General features: G+C 43.0%; 1 protein-coding gene and 2 non-coding genes across 3 annotated transcripts; all 3 read right to left on the reverse strand.

The window, feature by feature from the left end:
• Positions 1-377: 377 nt before the first annotated feature.
• On the reverse strand, positions 378-18,946 carry eif4g1a (eukaryotic translation initiation factor 4 gamma, 1a). The gene is made up of 34 exons (XM_070918357.1): positions 18,852-18,946; positions 16,835-16,961; positions 16,659-16,745; positions 16,388-16,420; positions 15,600-15,620; positions 15,141-15,320; positions 14,299-14,398; positions 13,360-13,470; positions 12,211-12,362; positions 11,877-11,969; positions 11,023-11,098; positions 10,178-10,932; positions 9,943-10,063; positions 9,767-9,855; positions 9,395-9,587; positions 8,783-8,916; positions 8,481-8,600; positions 7,921-8,316; positions 7,523-7,678; positions 7,176-7,409; positions 6,840-6,944; positions 6,287-6,601; positions 5,970-6,087; positions 5,786-5,882; positions 4,775-5,157; positions 4,540-4,661; positions 4,217-4,389; positions 3,962-4,087; positions 3,299-3,380; positions 3,028-3,126; positions 2,397-2,540; positions 2,148-2,229; positions 1,820-1,960; positions 378-779 (listed from the first exon to the last, which is right to left on the reverse strand). The coding sequence occupies exons 2-34, from the start codon at positions 16,907-16,909 to the stop codon at positions 598-600; spliced, it is 5,295 nt and encodes a 1,764-aa protein (XP_070774458.1). The 5' UTR covers positions 16,910-16,961; positions 18,852-18,946; the 3' UTR covers positions 378-597.
• Positions 7,050-7,126, reverse strand: LOC139297134 (small nucleolar RNA SNORD66). Its single transcript, XR_011598474.1, has one exon. It is a non-coding gene; the product is annotated as a small nucleolar RNA SNORD66 (small nucleolar RNA).
• Positions 7,808-7,876, reverse strand: LOC139297125 (small nucleolar RNA SNORD66). Its single transcript, XR_011598466.1, has one exon. It is a non-coding gene; the product is annotated as a small nucleolar RNA SNORD66 (small nucleolar RNA).
• Positions 18,947-19,624: the final 678 nt, after the last annotated feature.

The following is a 19,624-nucleotide window of genomic DNA, read 5'->3' on the forward strand; positions in this document are numbered from 1 at the left end:
TAAGATTAGTTCATACGTTTGTCTATCGACGTTTCGTCCACTGTATCAATAATAGAAACACACTTCAGTCATGCTGCACACTCCAGTAAGGGACAAAGACATAAGAGCTGAGTTTGGATTGAACACACGATGGCATGATGATACCCACGTATCAGGGAACCCACTACACCACACGCCCTGCGGTTTATTCTTGCAGATCTGATAGGATGTTAGGCATTATAATTATCTTGAACCATAAAAAAGCAGCCTGTTGGTTTTGTATTATTGTGACAAGAAAAAAAGTTTTGTAGTGATGTGGGATACTTCACACCTCTTTCACAAGCAATCCTGCTGAATCAGTTTTCAAGTTTATTTGATGAGGACACTTGCTGTCACAAGCAGGTGGGGAAATCATGAGGAAGCAAGAGAGGAAGGGTAGAGAGAAATGATTGTTTTCTGAGTCCGTCCCTCAAAGAAAAGAAAACATAATAAAGATTTATCCTCATTGAGGATTGATTTGAGTCTGCCTCTCTGGCAATAAAGTCCATGACTCTCTCCGCAGCCGCCTGCAGAGCCCCCGCCTTGCCAAAGGGGGGCGGCAGCTTTCAGTTCAGTCTTTTACTCCTTGTCAGACTCTTCCTCGGCCTCGCGGAGCCAGGTGAAGAAGGCAGTGACTGATTTCAAGGCCACACCTTTGCCTGTTTGCTCCGCGGGGTCTTTGCTGGATTCCCATTTGTAGAAGGCCTCCTCTTTAATAACGTCCTCATCGTACAAGGCGTCAAAGAACATCCGCAGCAGGTCTGAAGAGACAGAAGACAGAGGTCAATATTGACCGAGCACTGGCAATGGAAAGACTGATGGTTTTTGTTGCAGTCACTTACACCACACACACTGTTTGCTGCAGAGGAGCAGAAAAAAAGATAATGCAAGCTGTACAATACAACAGCCCTGCAGTAAATAGAAGCTCATACTGTTTTGTTTGTGCTGCGTGTTGGTGTTAATGTAAGTCATTTTTTAGGCTGTCAGTGTGGAGTAATTTATGCTAATGCACATGTCATGTTTGGCATAAAGCATCATAACATTTTTCCCTGGTTACATCACATTATTTTGCACTCGCAACTGAGAGAGAGACAACAGTTACACTGGTCGAATACCAATTAGCACCTAGTGTCAGCATTCAGCTTAAATTCAAAATCGCATCTTTATCTCTCTGGTTCAGCCTTCTGTCCAGACTAAAACTGGGGGGGGGGGGGGTTTCACCCAGCTTTTCAAAACCTTCTCCATAGTGAAAGAGTCTTAAAACGCTAGCTTGGTGTTTTGTTGTGTGCGGGGAAAACAAAGCTTTTGCTGAGTGGCAGAGGAACTTTCTGTTGCCTCTAACTTCCCGTGTGAGGTCTCGTTTTAAATGTCAGCATAGCCAGCTGTTGTCATTAACGTGTATTTATGTTCATTTTGTGTTCTGTTTTTCTAACATTCAAGTGGTTTCACAAAACCAGTGTGGGTACAAAGTTGTTTTCTCACAAAAACAGCATTTTAAAAATTAGACATCTGCTTCATCTACTTAGTGCAGACGTAGTGTAATTTTTCAAGGCAACATAAAGAAACATATCAAATGTACCAAGAGGAAGATGATATCTTAAAATGCAGCGGCATCAAACCCTGCAAGATTATTTTTTTAAATGTCGCCAACTATATATATATATATATATATATATATATATATATATATATATATAGTGCATAAATTTCACACTCATGTCATATCTGATAAATAACCTAAACAACATGAGCTCCAACTTCAGCATTTGTTCCAGCACTAGATTAACAGCAGCACACTCACTCGCTGGCTGCTCCATGTCCACCATCAGAGCCTGGAGGGCGTAAAGAGCCTGCAGCTCCTTCTGCTCATCACTCAGGTATCTCTGCAGCAGACTGGCCCTCAGGTTGATCTGCTGTGCATCCACCCTGTACGGGTTGTCACCTGAAATGAGGGGCAACAAGCTCTTGTTCAGACAAACCATGAATTGAGATAAATCATCACAGAACGTTGGTTTATCAGTAATAGAAAGTAAGAGAAACATTTTCCTTAAGTGGAGAATTAACGCCGCCGCTGTGAGATGAAAACACCAACAGACATTACTTCTGCATGCTGTATTAGTCATACTTACATATGATGGCAGACTGACACACTGAAGTCATCAATGCTCGTAAAAACTGGTTGGAAGCAGTTTGCTGCTCGTCCAAGTTGGCCTGAAAAAGGAAAAAAAAACAGCTGATGAGCCGAAATATAAATGACTCATGCAACTTTTATATTGAATAAATAACCCTGCATGGAAAAATCATGTCTAAAGTAAAATCCGCTGAAAAAAAAAAAAACAAAAAAAAAACAAACACGAGCTACATGTCTAGTCACACACCTCAACCCAGTCTCCAATGCGCTGGTTGTTGGCTTTGTCCTGGAGGAGTCTGTCCAGCTGTTTGCTGAGCTCCTCTCCAGTGAGGACCTTCTTCTCATCGACTTCCTTTGACTCCATCTCCTCTCCTGTGGTGAACTCCACTTTCTAAATTACATAAAGAAAAGTGAAGATATTCTTGTAAGTGATAAACTTGTAAGGTGTTTGCTTTTAATTATTTTTGTAAACAACCAAAACAATGACAGAAAGGCTCCACAAACAAAAATCTGGTACTTCTGCGGTGTGTATTTATTCAATCTTTCTTCCCTGCAGCCACAGGGTTACTGGTGCAGGGCATAAGGGGTAAGTGGGTGTTGGCATTTTTGTGGACAATTTGCTGCAACTGAATATCTATTTCCGTATTATAAATATTTAAAGACAAATATTGGCACATTGTGTCCATTTTCTACAAGATTGTATGCAGGTATTTCATTATGGAGTGTGCCTTCTCTGTATGAGTACTTCTAATCTGTCTTTGTTATTTCTCTGTGTCTGTTCTATTCATCCCGATAAAGAAAAGCTTCACCCTCACGCCCCCAACACAGCCCGACGGGTTGTTTTCAGTTGTGCTACTGTACTTCTGTACCCTACAGACCTTATCAGTGACAAACTTGTTGACGTCTTCATCCTCAGGCAAGAAATCAGTCCAATTCAGCCCAGCCTCTGTCCACATGGCCCCAACCTTCTTAGGGGTCTGATGGAAAAAACAAAACAAAAACAAAGTTTCAATTAAGTGGGTCTAAAATGTCAAACTGCACTGCAAAGTATTAGGGTTTTGTTTATGTACAACAGGATGTAATGAAAGAACCGTTTCAGTTTGCACTCAATATGGACATGACTCATGCAGGGATTTATGCAGCACATACCATTCCTTTGCAGAGCAACTGGAGGATCTGCACCAGCAGCACGCCAGCCTGCCCCAGAGGCACAAGAGGCTTCGAGATCTCCCTGGAGATACAATTACTCTGAATTAGCTTTCCATTTTCTTTGAACTAAGTTATTATTCAGTTGTTTTATTTACTACCATTGTTAATAAAACCAGTTATACTCAAGGCAAAAACAATAAGCAGATTATAGGTGACATTAAAGCATCTTTGAGTTAATGCTAACCCTGCAGAGGAGTTCTGTAACATTTGTGCTACAAAACTCCACATGAATTGGCCATAATGTGTATTAAATATGTTCCTAAATCCTACTGAAGCAGAGTGTGACAGGGAATGACAGACAAGAGAGTAACTAAAGAGACCTCTTAACATTTGTGAGAAGCTGACCTAGGTGTCCCAGTTATCCTACTGACTGTAAAGTTTTAGTGCAATACGTGTTTAAGGTCAAACACCCTGAAAATTGTGCTTTGTCTCATGTAATATAAAAAATACAAAGAAATGTAAAAATAAATCAGCCATTTCATGGCAAAAAGATGATCCAATGCTATTTATGGACAAAGAGCTATGAGCCAAAGGTATCAGTTTCTAAAAAGACTGTGACAGACTTATTTGATGAAATAATTTTTCTGATTTCCAACAACTCACTTGAAGAGCTGTCCCATAGGGATGCCTCCCTCATGGAGCATGGGGGTAATGAGTTCAGCCAGGTAGAGCCAGATGTGAGGTATATCTATGGCTGTGTCTTCTGCAGCCTCCAGGGTTTCTTCCAGCCTACGGTCCCAAAGACACACAGCACTCAATCTCACTTGAGAAAAACACAACTTCGATTGTCTAACCCTCAAATCTGTCAAGAATAAATGCGGATGCACTAGAGTGCAAACACAGTGTGATGATGCTCACCCTTTGTAGTACTGCTGTGTGGGCAATATCCCTGCCTTCACAAGATGGTGCAGCAACAGGCCCACATGCTCTCTAGCGATGGTGCTGCGCTCAAGCGTCGATTCCACGCTGTTCCGTACAAACACATAGAGCAGTGAGGGACTGTTGAGCTCTGTCACACACTGCAACGCCTCCTACAGCACCCGAGGAAGAAGAAACAGAAGATGATGGGTCAACAGGGCGGCTTCACATTCAAAGCATTTGCTGGTTAGACCGACAATGTGAATGTATTTAAGTAAAATTCACTTTGTTGCAAGTGGTTGTGGACGGTGTCATGTTTGTACCTTCAAGTCATTGATGTGGATATACTCTTCAATGATGGCGTTCGACTTCTTCTCCACCTCCTCTTCAGTCAAGGCAGGTTTTGCAAGAGAAGGAGGAGGAGTGGGGGCGCTCTCACGCTTAACTGCAAAGGGAAAAAAAAGGGACAATACAAGTTAAACATCATTCCTTTTATGTCTGGTATTCTGATCTCAGGAGTGTACAACTCAAACAGTCGGCTATCCTCCAGGACGTCACCTGTGAGATCTTTGCTTGGACCCCTGTCCCGGCTTCCCCTGTCTCGGCTTCCCCTGTCTCGGCTTCCCCTGTCTCGGCTTCCCCTGTCTCGGCTTCCCCTGTCTCGGCTTCCCCTGTCCCGGCTTCCCCTGTCCCGGCTTCCCCTGTCCCTATCGTCGGTCATGCTGGCAACGCGACGCACAGGATCAGTCGAGGTCCGGCTGTCTCCGCCCCTCCCGCCGCGCTCCTGCGACTCTCTGCTGAAGCTCCTCTTGGTGATTTGGTTCTGGCTGCTCCTGTCGTCGTGACCTTCCCGGCCCTCACTGCGATCGAAACGGTCAAAGCGATCCCTGTCGCGATCAATCCTGTCTCTGTCGCCGCCGCGCTCACGGCTGGAGCTTGACCTAAAGGGTTTAAAGTGAGACAAAAAGGTCCACATTTATCACAATGTTGTGCCATTAAATCTGATCTTAAACAGGTCACATGGGCAAACACTTTTGGATATATATGATTGGTGAAGAAAGTCTTCCCAAACTCAGTTGAATTTGGTTTTAAAATGTGAACTGCCAGTTTAAATGTTACTTCTGAACTTCTACAATGTAATTAGTGCTCGTGTGTTTGTTGGTGTTTGAGTCTTGGATTCTGCGCCGTCTCTGAAGGGTTTCACGAATAACAAACAAATGAAAGTGGAGGATCTGTGCAGGGAGAAACCGGCAGAAAGTGAAAGTAACATTATTTTGAAACTTAAAATTTATGTTTGAAAATGTATGGCCATTATCAGATGGGTAAGGCTTACTAATGATAATACAAGTAACTGAATACCGTGGATAAAAAATTAGTGCGTACATTCCTGGAGTGCCTAAAACAACTGTTAAACATGCTATGTGATCAAATTTACAGATGAATGCACACATCATAATAAATCCAGATCTGGAGTTTAAACATGGAAACTCCATTTACTCTTGTAAACGGTGAAGGAGGTAAAGAAGAAAACAAGAGCAAAGATATATAATATCTGCAGCTGCTGAATACCTCTGAGGAACTCTGCGATCGGACTCTGTTGAAGACAGCAACGATCCAGACTGTTGTAGGGCTGAGAAACGGTTGAGAGTAGTTGGACGACCAGAATCTAAAATAGGAAAAAGGATAGATTAACACTCCAACCACTACAAAAACAACTTAAAACCACACTGTCTCTTTGAAGGAGGTGTTTTACCCTGCTCTCCACTTGCTGGTTTAGCTCCAGTGCCTCCACTGCTGCCTTTGCCCCAGCTACCCCACATGCCTTTCCCCCCTGGAGCCAACAGCTGATTATTGAAGTCCAGAGCACCAGGCTGAAGGGAAACACAAAAGTTACATTAATTTATTACATACACATTCACCCAACTACCAAATCATCAGGTTAAACTTCAGACAGTTTAATTCTGAAGGCTCTTGACTTCTTACTGTGCACCAAAAAACAACCAAATGTTCAAAAACGAAGATTTTAGACAAAAATGTAGTGAAAACGTCTGTGTTCGACTCGGACGTTACCTTTGTGATCTTGCTAAGGCGGGTGGTGTCTATGGGTCTATTCTTGGAGATGGGCACCGTGTTCCATCCCTCATCCTGAGGCTGGCTATTCCGGCCACCTCCTGGTGTGTGAGAGCCTCGGCCCCCCATGTTCCCTCCCATCCTGCCACCCCCTCCTCCGCCGCCGCCTCCTCCTCCTCCTCCTCCTCCTTCTTTCTTGGACAGGAGCTGCTGCTGCACTTTGATCTGTTCTCTGTGCTCCTCCATCTCTGCCTCCTTGTGGATTTGGTCAATTGTTTTAGGACCCTGGTCTCCTCTACGAGGCACCCAGTTGTTCTGTAGATCAGAGATGGAAGATGGTTATAAAACAGTCTTAAACTGTTCCAACAGCTGTCATTTAATATCTACATTCAGGATTCCCATGAGACTCGTAATCCCTGTGGATTACTTATACTACACACAGTCTAAAACAATTCTGCTCATTCAGGAATACTTCTTAGCAGTAGTCACTTACATTAATGCTGGTTATCGGCTCTTCGTTGCAATATCTTGTTGTGGACGAATTAATGTTTACCTTTCTGAGATCCAAGACATCTTGCAGCATGAAGCGGATTCTGGATGAGGTCTTTCTCTCTTTGATGATCTTGTCCATCTGGTTGAAATACTGGTCCATACGAGGCTGACAGGGACACAGAAAAAAAAGCAGCTTTTGTGAGTCATGGCTACAAAATGTCAACCTCGGTATAAATGAATAATTGAGACTGATTCCTGTGTAGAGAATTGTCTCCTCAGCTCCTCAATCCCATCACTAATAATCAGTGGCCCAGACACGTGGCACAAAAAAAAAGGTCATCACAGGAGACGGTTGAATATGTAAATATTTTTCTTCCATCTATCATGCTTTACTTACTTTGGCCTTTTCAAAGTCCAGGTCTTTGCCAATTGTGGAGAGCAGCCTACAGAGACATTCCAGAGACTCTTCATCATGATTCTTCAGTAGTTTCACTACGCAGTCATGCATGATGGCCTCGGTCAGCATCTTCAGCTTGAAGAGCTCGCCTATGAACTTTATGTTGCCCAGTGAGCGGCGGCGGGCCTGGTCTCTGGATTCCTCCAGCTCCACCCTCAAGCGCTCACGCTCCTCCTGAGGGCAGATACAAGATGGTGTTTGTGTTTAGTGGTGGGGTAAAATGATCTGTTTAGTCTAAATGAACAACAAAAACTGTGGTGGTGGGGACAGTGACAGTAAAAGATCACATCTCTTACAGCTTTGGCAGCCTCCAACTCTTTTTGCTTTTTCTCAAAGATTTCATCATCATCCTGGTCCTTCTCAAACTCTTTCTGGCAGCGGTTGAGCAGCAGTTTGCGGAAGTTCACAAAAACTCCTGGCTTGTCTGTGGTGGGGACTTTCAACTGAAAGAGGAAAACATGGAGTATAATTATAATTATTTGATGAATATCCATTTTTTCACTAATAATGGTATGGCATAAAAACGTGATTATAAAAATGTTTAACAGAAAATGAACAGTGATTAATGTGTGCTCTGTCACTTCCTCAATACCATCAGGAACATTCAGACATGTGGCACAAAATACGAGTCATCATTGGAGTAAATGATAAAAGCACAACATCCGGACACAATCACACAACTTACCCCCATAAGGCAGCGGCACATGTTGGCGTAGGCCACAGAGAAGTTGGGTTCTGAGATGGCCTTCTCAAAGATGAGGTCAATGGCTCCCTTCAGCCTCTCCTCTGTGTCTATCGTCAGATCCGTCACCTGTTTCATCAGCTCCTGAAACTTCTGAGGGGTCAGCTTGTTGAGGATACTGCGGAGACGCTTGAACAGCTCCTTGGTCTTGGCCTGTTCAGGATCGTCTCCTACTTCTTCGACTTCCTCCCCGACGCGGTTGCGAGTGGACTTCTTCGCCGTGGGCTTCCAGGCCTTCTCAGCCTTGTTGAGCTGCACGTCATCGCTGAGGGACATGCTGCTGATGATTTTCCTGGGCTCTTTCCTCTGACCCTGCTGGGAGCGACGTGGACCAGGCGGCTAAAAGGAGGGGAAGGGATACACATTTAGAAAAGTTAGAAAAGAAAACCTCGTTCAACAAAACAAATACACTGAACTTTGTTTACTGCCATAATCACAATTATGAAAAAGAATTTCCTTTCATAATAAACCACCCCAGATAGGGAAGAGACAAATTTACTCACTGGGCCTCGGGGTCCTCCCACTGATCTGCTACCAAGGTTCCCCAAATACGAGGGAGTAAAATCAGGACCGACATTCATCAGTCGAGCGGGGTCAGCAGGCCGCAGTGGAGTCTTGTTCGCCTGAAGTTAAAGTAAGAGGCAAAATCACCTCTGTGTCCATATGAAAATACTGACAAAACAAGCCAAGTTTCCTAATTCCCTATCACAGATCACCAGGATATATTCAAAAACTAGTTATGATGTCACACGTGAATTACATTATTATCTCACTCCACAACAAAACGACGTAAAACATCACCCACCTTGTCCAGGACCACATCACTGATGATAGGCAGGCCCTCGGGTTTGTGCATACTGGCGCCAATAAACTGGAAGCCCAGGAGGAACTCCCTGTCGTACCGCTTCTTCTCTTCTGGGTCTATCGGCTTCCATTGTTCTGAGAGATGTGTGAATGCAGAGGGTTAAATGTAATGTGGAAAACTGATATGTCCTCTCTTAAATAAGAAAAAGCTAAGAGTTAGGTGTACAGCAACATGCTTGACAATCTTTATACATGAACCTGCTGTATAGTGAGTAGGTCTCCCTAAATCCAGCTCCTGGTATTCCACCCTTAGCATAAATTATTTAAAAATATCTCTATATATATATATATATATATATATAGATATCTATAAGGTATCTAAAATAATTTCGTTAAAATGTTTCATGAAATAAGTCGTTTATGAATTATAATTGTCCAAAAATATTTTGTTTTTTGTATATTGTGTTGCATTAAACAAAAATACAAAATTTGACTGTGCCCTTACATTTTTTACGTGCCTCTTGATTTTTAACTTTAGGATGCATTATGCCTAAAAAACATCTCCATAGCTACAAGTGTACATCAAAACGGCAGCTGGAGAATCACAACCTACCTTCTTTGTACTGGTATTTCTGCCCAGTTGGCTCAGGTGTGGCTTTAGGCCCGTCAGGTTCTGCGTTCTGCTTGTCCTCTTTCTCCTCCCAGGTCTCATCTGCAACCTCAGCGGGAGGTTCAGCTGGAGCAACAGGGACAGGGTCAGCCTGAGTGGACGAAGGTTCGGGAGCAGGCTTGGCACCCTGCTCCTGCTGCAAACAAAACAGGAAGAGATTAGAAAAGAGTATTATAATAACCCAGTCACTCTTGAGAGAATGTAAAATATCCTCAAAACTATTATTGATACAGCTGAAACTGCTGAGACACTTAAACACCATGACCCCGTCTTCATTTCAGTCTTTCATGTTGTCATCCGGACTGATATACACACCTCTGTGAAGGCATCCAGGAGGTCCCCAATGGCCGCCTTCTTAATGAACTCCTTCTTGTTCTTCCTCTTCTTTGGCACAGACATAGCAGCTTCAGGAAAAGGACACAGTGCTGACATTAAAATCTCACCGAAGACCAGCATGACAATCATATATTCAAGCGAGAACTCCACCCTACCTTGCATAGTAGTAGATTCCTCTGTAGGGCAGCTAACAGAGGTGGGAGGGGCATCCTCACTTTTCTCCTTCCCCTCTTCCTCTTTCTTCTTCTCCTCCTCCTCCTCCTCCACCTTCTCCACCTTCTCCACCTTCTCCACCTTCTCCTCCTCCTCCTCTTCCTCTTCCTCCTCTTCCTTCTCCTCCTCTTCCTCCTCTTCCTCCTCGTCCTGGGCTGGCATTGCCAATTTTGCCACAGGGGTGGATTCCTGAGATTGAGAAGTGTCAGGCTTGTCTAGGGGTGTAGTGTTTGAAAATGCCATATCCTCAGACAGTTCCTCAATGTCCTGAGGAAGGCCGTTGGAGAGAAGAGGCTCTGCCGTTTCAGCCGGTGTGGGCTCAGGTTCAGGGGCGGAGGTGGGGGCAGCACTCTGGGTCTGTGGAGCAGAAGGTTCCTGTGTAGAGGGTGGAGGCTGAGAGACTTCAGTTGCTATCTTTGTAGTCGTTTCTTCTTTTGCCTCGTTAACAGGCATAACTGTTGCAGCAACCTCAACTGCAGGCTCCAACTTAGCGCTGGCCACCTGCTCCTCTTTTTCCAATTCCTTCACTTCCTCCGTTTTCTTTTCTTCCTTTTCTGGTGCCTTCTCAGCTGGAACTGGGGCAGCCTGTGGTTCCTCCACTTTGACAGGCGCCTCTTGTGCTACTAATGAAGCTGAGGGGCCGACAGGAGCATCTACCATGTCGCCAACTTTAGCATCCATTTTATTTTCTGCCTCAGCAGGAGTAGTAGTAGATGCAGCTGCTGGGGGGGGGGGAGAGGAAGACTGCTGGTCCTTTATCAATGGAGATGGCACCTCAGCAGCAGCTGTAGGGGCTACAGATTGTGCAGCTAACTCAGCAGGCGGTGTAATCTGGTTGTCCACTTCCTGTTTGGCCTCCACCACAGCCTCTGTATTTGCTGTGGAAGGAGGTGGTGGGGTTTCAGCGCTAGCAGGAGGCTCCATGTTTTCATCTGGACAATGAAATAATCACAATAAGGAAAATGTGGAGTACAATTACCTTGCATTTTTTATGTAAACCACAACAGAGAAAATGTACTTGCCTCTTCTAGTCACTGTAGTGACTGGCTGTATAAATTCACCATTGGTCTGTGCAGGACTTGAATCCGCTGTGGAGGCCTACAGTCACAAAACAGTGTTTAGTGTTTGAAATGGAAACACACACAGATTAAAACCATTTAATGAATTACATCAATGTGTTTCATATAATCCATAAAATATCCCTGCAATGCAATCTGTAGGAAATCATTTTCACTTTTAGTTGAAACTGAAGGCTGTGTGTCCTGTTGGTGAATTGTATTGCATTTTGTTTCAATTGCAAGGGATTTTAATCTGGCACCTCTATGTACTTGCAAGTTAGAGCAAACTAGCCTTAAAATAGAACCACAGTTTTTTCTTACATGCTGACCAAATGTCATTTATTTTCTTCAAAATGAGAATACAGTAAAAAATGATTTTTTTTTTTTTTTTAAATCAGATATGTTCCCATGTGTAATTAAAATGTAAGACAATAAACTGTAAACTATACATTTTTGGAAAAATTACTACATTCAGAGATAAACCAACTACCAGTGTAGACAAAATTATAGTCTGAATTTCAGACTGACATTTTTCTTTTACAACTCAAGTTTCACCAGTTACAACTCTGTCTTTTACTTTTCATTCACTTTATTTTCCACTTGTATGGCATCTGAAGTCAGTAAAGAATGGCTGAAAACAATTACGATTTCTAAAATAAGAAAAACTATACCTTTATCCCAGAGTAACACAAACTTGAATCATTATTAGTACTCAGGACTTACAATCAGTAATATAATCAATTCTGTCTTTAACTATGTACACAACCATAGAGTTTAAAGCAGTCAATAAAAACCAGTCTGCCCAAAAGCATTCTTACCTGTGGGGGAGTCGGTGTGGTGGTGGACCTTCCACCTGACATGATCTCCTCCGTGATATCGCGCCCGCCCTGGTTGGGGTCTCGTATTCTTATCTATAAGGAGACAGAGTAAATATTGGTTAAATTTTCACAAAACATGTAACCAACATTAAAATACAGTGTGTAACGATCCTGACACTGCTGAGCTATAGCTGCCACCCATCATAATAAATACTATTGTTATTTTCAGCTAAAAGAGAAAGTTCCACATTGAACACACAAAACATTTTGTGTCCATTCAAATTTTTTTGACCTCAGACAAGAGGCGCGCTGCCCTTTTGTTGGGACACACTACCGGTTTGCGTTCCCTCTTTGGTGGGCCTTGTGACTGTGCCGGTGGTTGCTGAGGAGGCGGGGCTTGTGGCTGTTGCTGGGCGGGGTTGATCATTACCGGTGCAGGCTGGACAGATGGAGGGTACTGCGGCTGAGCTGGATAGTACGCTCCTGCTGTAATGTTAAAATGAAACAAAACAGCATTAATTAAAAGAAAACAATACTCAAGTAGAAGATGCAGCTTCACAGTAAAATAACCATCCAGGATTCACAAGATTTTTTCCCCTGTACTTATGACCCAAAATGTTTTAGTTGCTGTGTTTTTCTGAACACGAAATTAAAAAAAATACACATCTTGCAATAACAGAGTGGAGATTATAGGAACACAAAAACAAGAATCCACACCAAGAGCCTATATGAGGTGTGTGGATCAAGATATTAACAAAATATTAACTTGTACATATTACATACTAATATCTATCTGTGGGCTGATTTGTGTTGCGCTCTCTAGTGACGCCACCATTACTGCGGTGGCAGAGTTGAACTGTGAAAATGAAACCACAGATGTTTTGGTCAGCTATCGCACCCTGCTACAGATGAAGGTAGCCTGTGTGAAAGCTATTCAATCTCAAAAATACTAGTAAGAAATTGGTTATGACACAGGCTTTCGGAGCAATAACCTTCACATCCAGATTTTGAAGGTCGAACAAAAACAGCATGTTAAAGTGCTTTGTAGTAAATAAACAGCCAACATTACTTGCTAGCTTATAATTATGAATCAAGAAATTTGCACTTCACTGTAATCACATGAAATACATCATTTGATAAAAATTTGAAAACACATGAAATTGTAAAAGTGGAATTTCAGCCAGGAAACGTGTAGAGTACTCAGCTAGCAAGAAATCTGTGGCTGGCAGCAGAACATTGCAGGCAGCCATTATTCATTTTGATAAGGCTTCACTATTTTAATTAAAATTATTTATAACAGATTGAATGTTTTTTATGGATGTGACCTTCACTTTGTATCCCATTTGCACATAGAAGTTAGACATGTGTGAAAACCCCCCAACAAAAACCACATTTACGACACTATCAGAGAGGAAGTGCCACAGAGATTTGAGATTTGCCATTAAAGCCTGCGGCCCAACACACAAGCACACACACTACTCACCAGGGTAGCGCTGGGAGGTGAGAGGAGCACCGTGGAGAGAGAGACGGCCGTTCTCTCGCCCGCCCCCTCTCCCCCCACCACCCCGCCTCTCCCTCGCAGCAAGAGAGGGCTCTGAACCAACGCAGCAAACGAGAGGAAGGGAGTGAGGGACGGGAGAGGGAGGAAAGAAGGAGAGAGGGCAGGAAGAGACAGATGCAGAATGAGTTAATGAGAGGATCCAGAGGAAGCAGGGTGTTAAAAAGGTCCCATGAAATGAACAACGTCTTTATTGTACTCTTACCTTGTGTACCTGGCTGCATCTTACTCTTATGTCAACTGTTTTGGGTTTTTTTTTTGCATATCTTTCAATAAAAATCATACTTTTCTTGAAATGAGCATTTGCAGCAGTAACACAGGTCAGAAGAGTGTTTGGGGTGGCATTTAAAAAGAACATGCGGCCATACTCAAATGTTTGCCTTCCATTTTGTCCTGGATACTTTTGAACTCACATTAATATTCAAATTAGATCCCTCCTAACATTAAATCCCACCCCAACATCATGTTTTATATGGACATACATCCAGCAAAAGCACAAAATTCTTGTCTTAAATCCATTTCATGGAACCTGTAAGGCAGTGTCAGGTGAGACTGCAGATAGAAAGAACACAGGCCAAAGCAGAATCAAGCCAGACCGCATGCAACTGGCAGTTCACCACATACAGGAGTGTTTTGACTCAGAAAGACATTAAACACACCAACCAGCCAAGCAAAACCACAACACACCCAGTGATACCTTATGGGCAAAGAGGTACGCAAATGGATATGGAGTAACACTAGATGTTCAACTTTAAAAGTTAAATTTGGGCTTCTGGTGTTTGAGATGTTCACCCTATTCAAGTGATGATCCTCAATGTTTATGGTTGTGCTTGGTCATTGTTGGTCTTGGACGAAAACCCTTACCATAAGCAGGGTATTCAGCAGGGCTAGTTCCCGGATAGAAGCCTGCTGTACCGCTGGTCACAGGATACTGCTGAGTAGGAGGCATATATGGGGCCCGGTACTGCAGAAACAAAATAAAGCGTTAGAAACAACAACAATAGATGGAACAATTAAGTTGTGAGAGCTTCAGGTCAATCTCTGCCATCTCAACAGTAACGTACCGTATTGGCCCGAATAAGATGACCCCCTTTTTCCAACACCTGTTTTTGAAAGACAAGAAACTCCTACATTTGTGTGGCTTGTACAAATTATGTTTTCAAATGCAGCTAATTCTTCATTGTGTCTGCCAGTCACATGCTCACACACTATCCGATCTGGCTCTCGGAAGCAGTCAGAATGATTTTCTTGGCTGCTTGACAGATTATTCGGTCCCCGATACGTTTGGTTGGGAGATGCTTTCGACTCATTTTCACTTGTCAAAAGTGGTAGAAAAACAAGCTACATGAGCTGTCAGAAACTCCAGTAGGTTGAACTGGGCTTCCTAATTTAAGGGCTACTTAAGTCTAAAAGACATCCTACAAACCGACATGAAGGAACTTGCAAGGCTCGCAACATTAAGGCAACAAACAACCCACAATGCAACGCTCTTAATGTAAGATCACTCTGTAGGAGCAGGTACTCTCTCCATCTGTGTTTGTTAACACGTAAATGTCTTAGTCCTAATTTCAAAAGTATTGTCTTTTATTCGGGCCAGTACGGTAATATGATGAGCATATACTCAGTTTTTTTGTGGGCACGTTGGTGGTTACAATAGTAATATGTGTGTCATTTTAACGAATTGATGATTATTAATGTGTACCAACCTGTCCAGGGGGGATGAAGTAGCCCTGAGGGGAACTAGCGAAAGACAGCTGCTGCTGGGAAATCATCATCATCTGGGAGCTGGGCGGGTAGACGTGAGTGGGTCCGACAGGTCGTGGGCCACTACTTGTCTGTACCCTTGGAGCACTGGTGGCCATGGCTGGTCGGTTCTGATAGTAACTCTAGAGAACAGATGAGGAAGAACGAAGGAACAAGGATGAAGAGTGTATCACAGCACAAACAAACCCTGTTGCTCTGTGTGTACATTTAGAGTCTTAACTGTGGTAATCCTAACCCATGTGTTAGAATGCAGTCGCACTCACAGCAACTGGCAATGTGTACAGCAAGTTCAGTTCTTGGGTTACACGGAGTCTAAATTGTACTGAATGTCATGTCTCCCTGCTACACTGAGGTTAGCCCAAGTTAAGGGGGGGGGGGGGGACGAAGAGAAAAGCTGTTACCTGTAACGCTCTGTATCCACCCTTCAGCCGCGCAACACATGAGCAGAGAGCAAAAGAGGGAGTGAGATTAAGGTGAAAATGAGGACAAGAGACAACGTGGAAGGTTGAGATTACACGGTGTAAGAAGAAAGAGTATGAGAGGCAGCAGCAAAATATCCACGGACAGTTAGCTCAAACAACCATTGCTGCACATGCAACTCTGTACAGGTCTGCATAGCTGTAGGATCCCCTGAAGTCCTTCGGGTCCCAGTTTTGAGTGTTATAGAATAAGTAAGAATAATCTTACGGGCTACAGGCGCATGCGGGCTGTGAATAAATGTAAGAATGCTGCAGGTACCAAAAATCTACTCACTTTAACCATAATATTAAACAGTTACGCCTTTGATTTGAACTTGACTATAAAAGGATTTTAAAAATAAATGAAGTTTGAATTGCACAGTGTCACATTGTCAATTATTCCGGGTTTTGCAAGTGCAGAGAAGTATTGGTTGGAAAAAACTGCAGGTATGGGCAGATGCAGGATGAATAAAGGATAAATATGGCCTAAGTGAACTCTGCTTTCAAAACATTGTGAACCGGCAACAACTTGTTGTGCCACAACTTCCTATTGAGAAACATGCATTTCTAGAATAAGATATAGAACTCAATGTTACTGGACCTCAGGAAAAATAAACTCATCTAATAACCACTACAACGTTTTCATCTACTTCTCCAATACGTGGAGATGAAAGCATGCATTAATCTAAGGCGACAGAGGGGATGTATGGAAAAGTGAGGGGTGTTAGTACCTGTTGGTGTAAAGTACGGGGCCCTGCAGCAAACTGGGAGGACAGCAGAAGAGAGGAAATAAGTCAAGATTGACATTCAAGGAGAAAGATGGCAAATAGGCTATAACACTCACACACAAACACAGATTTAGCCAAAGCCTTATAGCAGAAGAAGCCGTGTCAGAAATCTTTGTGAAAGAGTAGGAAAGGGAGGGTTCTCATACAAGGCAAAACATATCACATACTTAGACACTGAAAGCTGGAAAAAGAAGATACACGCTGTGAACAATACCTGTCTTGGCTGTGGTGCAGAGTTCATTTGTGGAGGTGGAGGGGTAGCAAAAACAAGAGAAGGGGGCTGTCCAGGGCCGTAGGCAGCCTTGAGAGGAGAGAATGGAGGAAAAATAGATGTTACAAAACTTTCATCTACCAAGACAACTCCAATTCTACAAGGTCAGTTGCACTCACCTGTGTCAATCCAGGGGATGGGGCAGGGTTTGGGACAGAAGTGGGTCCCGTTATAGGCTGTGGTGGTTTGTTCATTTCACGTTCTTTTATGGTTCTGCATTAGGGTGGCGTTGTGTTGCCAGCCTTTCTGAGAAAGAGAGGAGCAAGAAATACAAAAAATTAAGGGTTAGCCAAGTGTTAAATCAAGGGCACTGAGATGAAATTGCCTTCAGTTCAAATTCGGTCTCCATTGAACATGATAATTGCAGCCATAGGTTAGATATCAGAAAACACTGTAAAACAACACTTTAGTGAGGAAACATCTAACCAAGCAGTGAGGGTGTGGCCAGTGGTTTCGCCTATGATAACATCATCACCTCCCACAATGTTCTTCACTTGCATATTGCATGGCTCATGCATGTAGTCTTATAACAATTAGTGTTAATATCTTCTGTGAATTCCTTGGTCAAGTCAGATGACGAATTTACTCATGTGTTTTAACCTCCACCCAAAACTGTCTATAGTTTCGGTAGAAAAAGATCATGGTAGCTATTCAATCAATTAAAACTTCAGGTCTTTGACTGTAAAAAAATTCATTCCTAAATGACCATGACTTGGCCAGACAGGAAAAATCAAATAGGGGACAAACACTAATGGGGATTACTTATAATGGTTTGGAAACTTACTTCCAGCTTATATGTGACTGCCACCAAATCACTTGGCCTGGTCCGGTTTTGAGTGAATTTAAGAAAATGGATACCTCAGGTCAAAGTTCATTTACTGTGTTAACAGTGGCTTCAATGCCCCCTGGTTGTGCTAGCTAAATGTGCAAATAATCCACTCAAATCACGTTAAGTCAATATCCATTCGAAAACTGACTGCACTTTTCTCATCAAGATAAATGATTGTTGTATATAGGTTGGAATAGCCAAGACATGCTGGAATTAATAAAATCTGATCAATACTAACGTTACTAGCAGACGTGTCATGCACCATCCACCTGCTGACACAGGAACTATCGTTAGCTGTTAGCTAGTGCCATGCTTCTTTTAGACAGGACATCAATGTACAAAGCTAACATATGGTTCTTCCAGCAGAGACGGCTAACAGTCTTATGGACCGTCATTAAATACAACAAGTAGTCTAAGAAATGCTTCTCTTTGTGTCTTAGCTAAATTATAGAATGAAAGGCATTTTACTGGCCCGCTAGCGAGGCAACATTCCCGGCCGAAGCAGGTTAAATCGTTAGCCAACAGCCGGCTAACGATACGTGTCCCACTATCATAGACATTTTGCTTAGTTACGCTACGTGGCTGAATCCACATTTAACCTCAACTTACACAGAGCTCTGTCTGATAGTTTTAATGCCCCTATGGACAATATGTTTACTAACCAGACCAGTTAATGAGCCGGTCCTAGCAATGATGTTGAAACAGTTGACACCGATTAGGTTACAGTTAAGCTATTGTTGGTTAATGTTAGCGGTTTAGCCCAGCCCTGTCCTACGAGGAGTATTTAATTACAGGCCCAGCAAGCTCCGCGAGCAAATGAAACCTTCAACATGACATTTAACATGGGCCAATATTATTCTAACGACAGGATCAGATTTTAAGTCAAATTGTCACCGTCAAGACGTTAGCTCTAAAACATAGTGAACACCGTTTTTAAATCATGAAACAGCAAGGGTTAGGGCTAACTTACGGTGATAACGGTTACCAAATGAAGATTAGCCACGAGAGCGAGGAACCCTGGCTGTCATTTCAGCTAACGTTACTTTAACTTTAGCTACGCAGCTCTAATGAATGCACCACGATTAATTAACCACATTTAACTACCGTTAAAACATTTAGATTACTTTGTTTATATTCGTTTTCGTATTCTGGGCATGATTAGCTGGCTAGCTATCCTAGTGTGTGGACTGACAGCCGGCAGGGCCTGTTCAACCAGCTAACATTAGCTAGCCTGTGTGCCTTTGACAAATATGAAGCCAAGCTCGGGTGTACTCTAAGCTAGCACCGTCAGTTGGATTTATTCTTACCAGGAATCAATTGTGAATATGTTGTAAGATGGGAACTCGGGGAATCAGCCTCTGATCAGTCTTCTGTTAATGAAAGTAGTGGTGTTGTAGTTTCCTTGTCCTTTACTCCAAAAGAAAAGTGATGCCCTTGTTGGCTATTGACTTAGCGAGCTAGTTAGCTGACCGGCAGATGGGGTGAGTGCTACTACTGTCACTTCGGTTTAAATCCCCGGGCGTGCAAAAGTGACAGTGCTCAAAATCAAATAATATAGTACTTCGGGAGTACTATTGACAACTCCGATGGCCCCGAAAAAAGCCTCTGGACCGGAGGTCCATGATCAAGGCGTCGATGGTGACGGATTGCCGGTTAGGTATGTACACAACTGTCGCATCAGGAGGCTCAGAGCGAGGCCATAATGCGATGTTTCTGGTCTATGGAGCCGGTGCGCCTCCAAGTCGCATGGGTAACTTCCGGGAAAATTAAAATGTGATGCCGTTTCCTTGGTCATGTGATACAGGAGTTTAGATCGATTCATCAACCCTTTCCGCACAATAATCTGATAATCATGATTAGATAATCAGGATATTATCTGAAGCAAACACAATATAGCCTATTCATGTCATGAACACAGTTGTATACTATCATAAGTCCTCAGTGGTCAGAGAAAAATGGAAGTTTGAAGATCTACATTTCCATGACAACTGGGCAAACTGCATCTGCTGAGGAAGAAAATCTTCAGAACTGCTACTTTGTAGGGAGATTGTACTGAAAAAAAGTTCCTGTTTGAAGAGTG

The sequence above is a fragment of the Enoplosus armatus genome, chromosome 14 (genome assembly GCF_043641665.1).
Source record: "Enoplosus armatus isolate fEnoArm2 chromosome 14, fEnoArm2.hap1, whole genome shotgun sequence".
Taxonomy (NCBI): Eukaryota; Metazoa; Chordata; class Actinopteri; order Centrarchiformes; family Enoplosidae; genus Enoplosus; species Enoplosus armatus.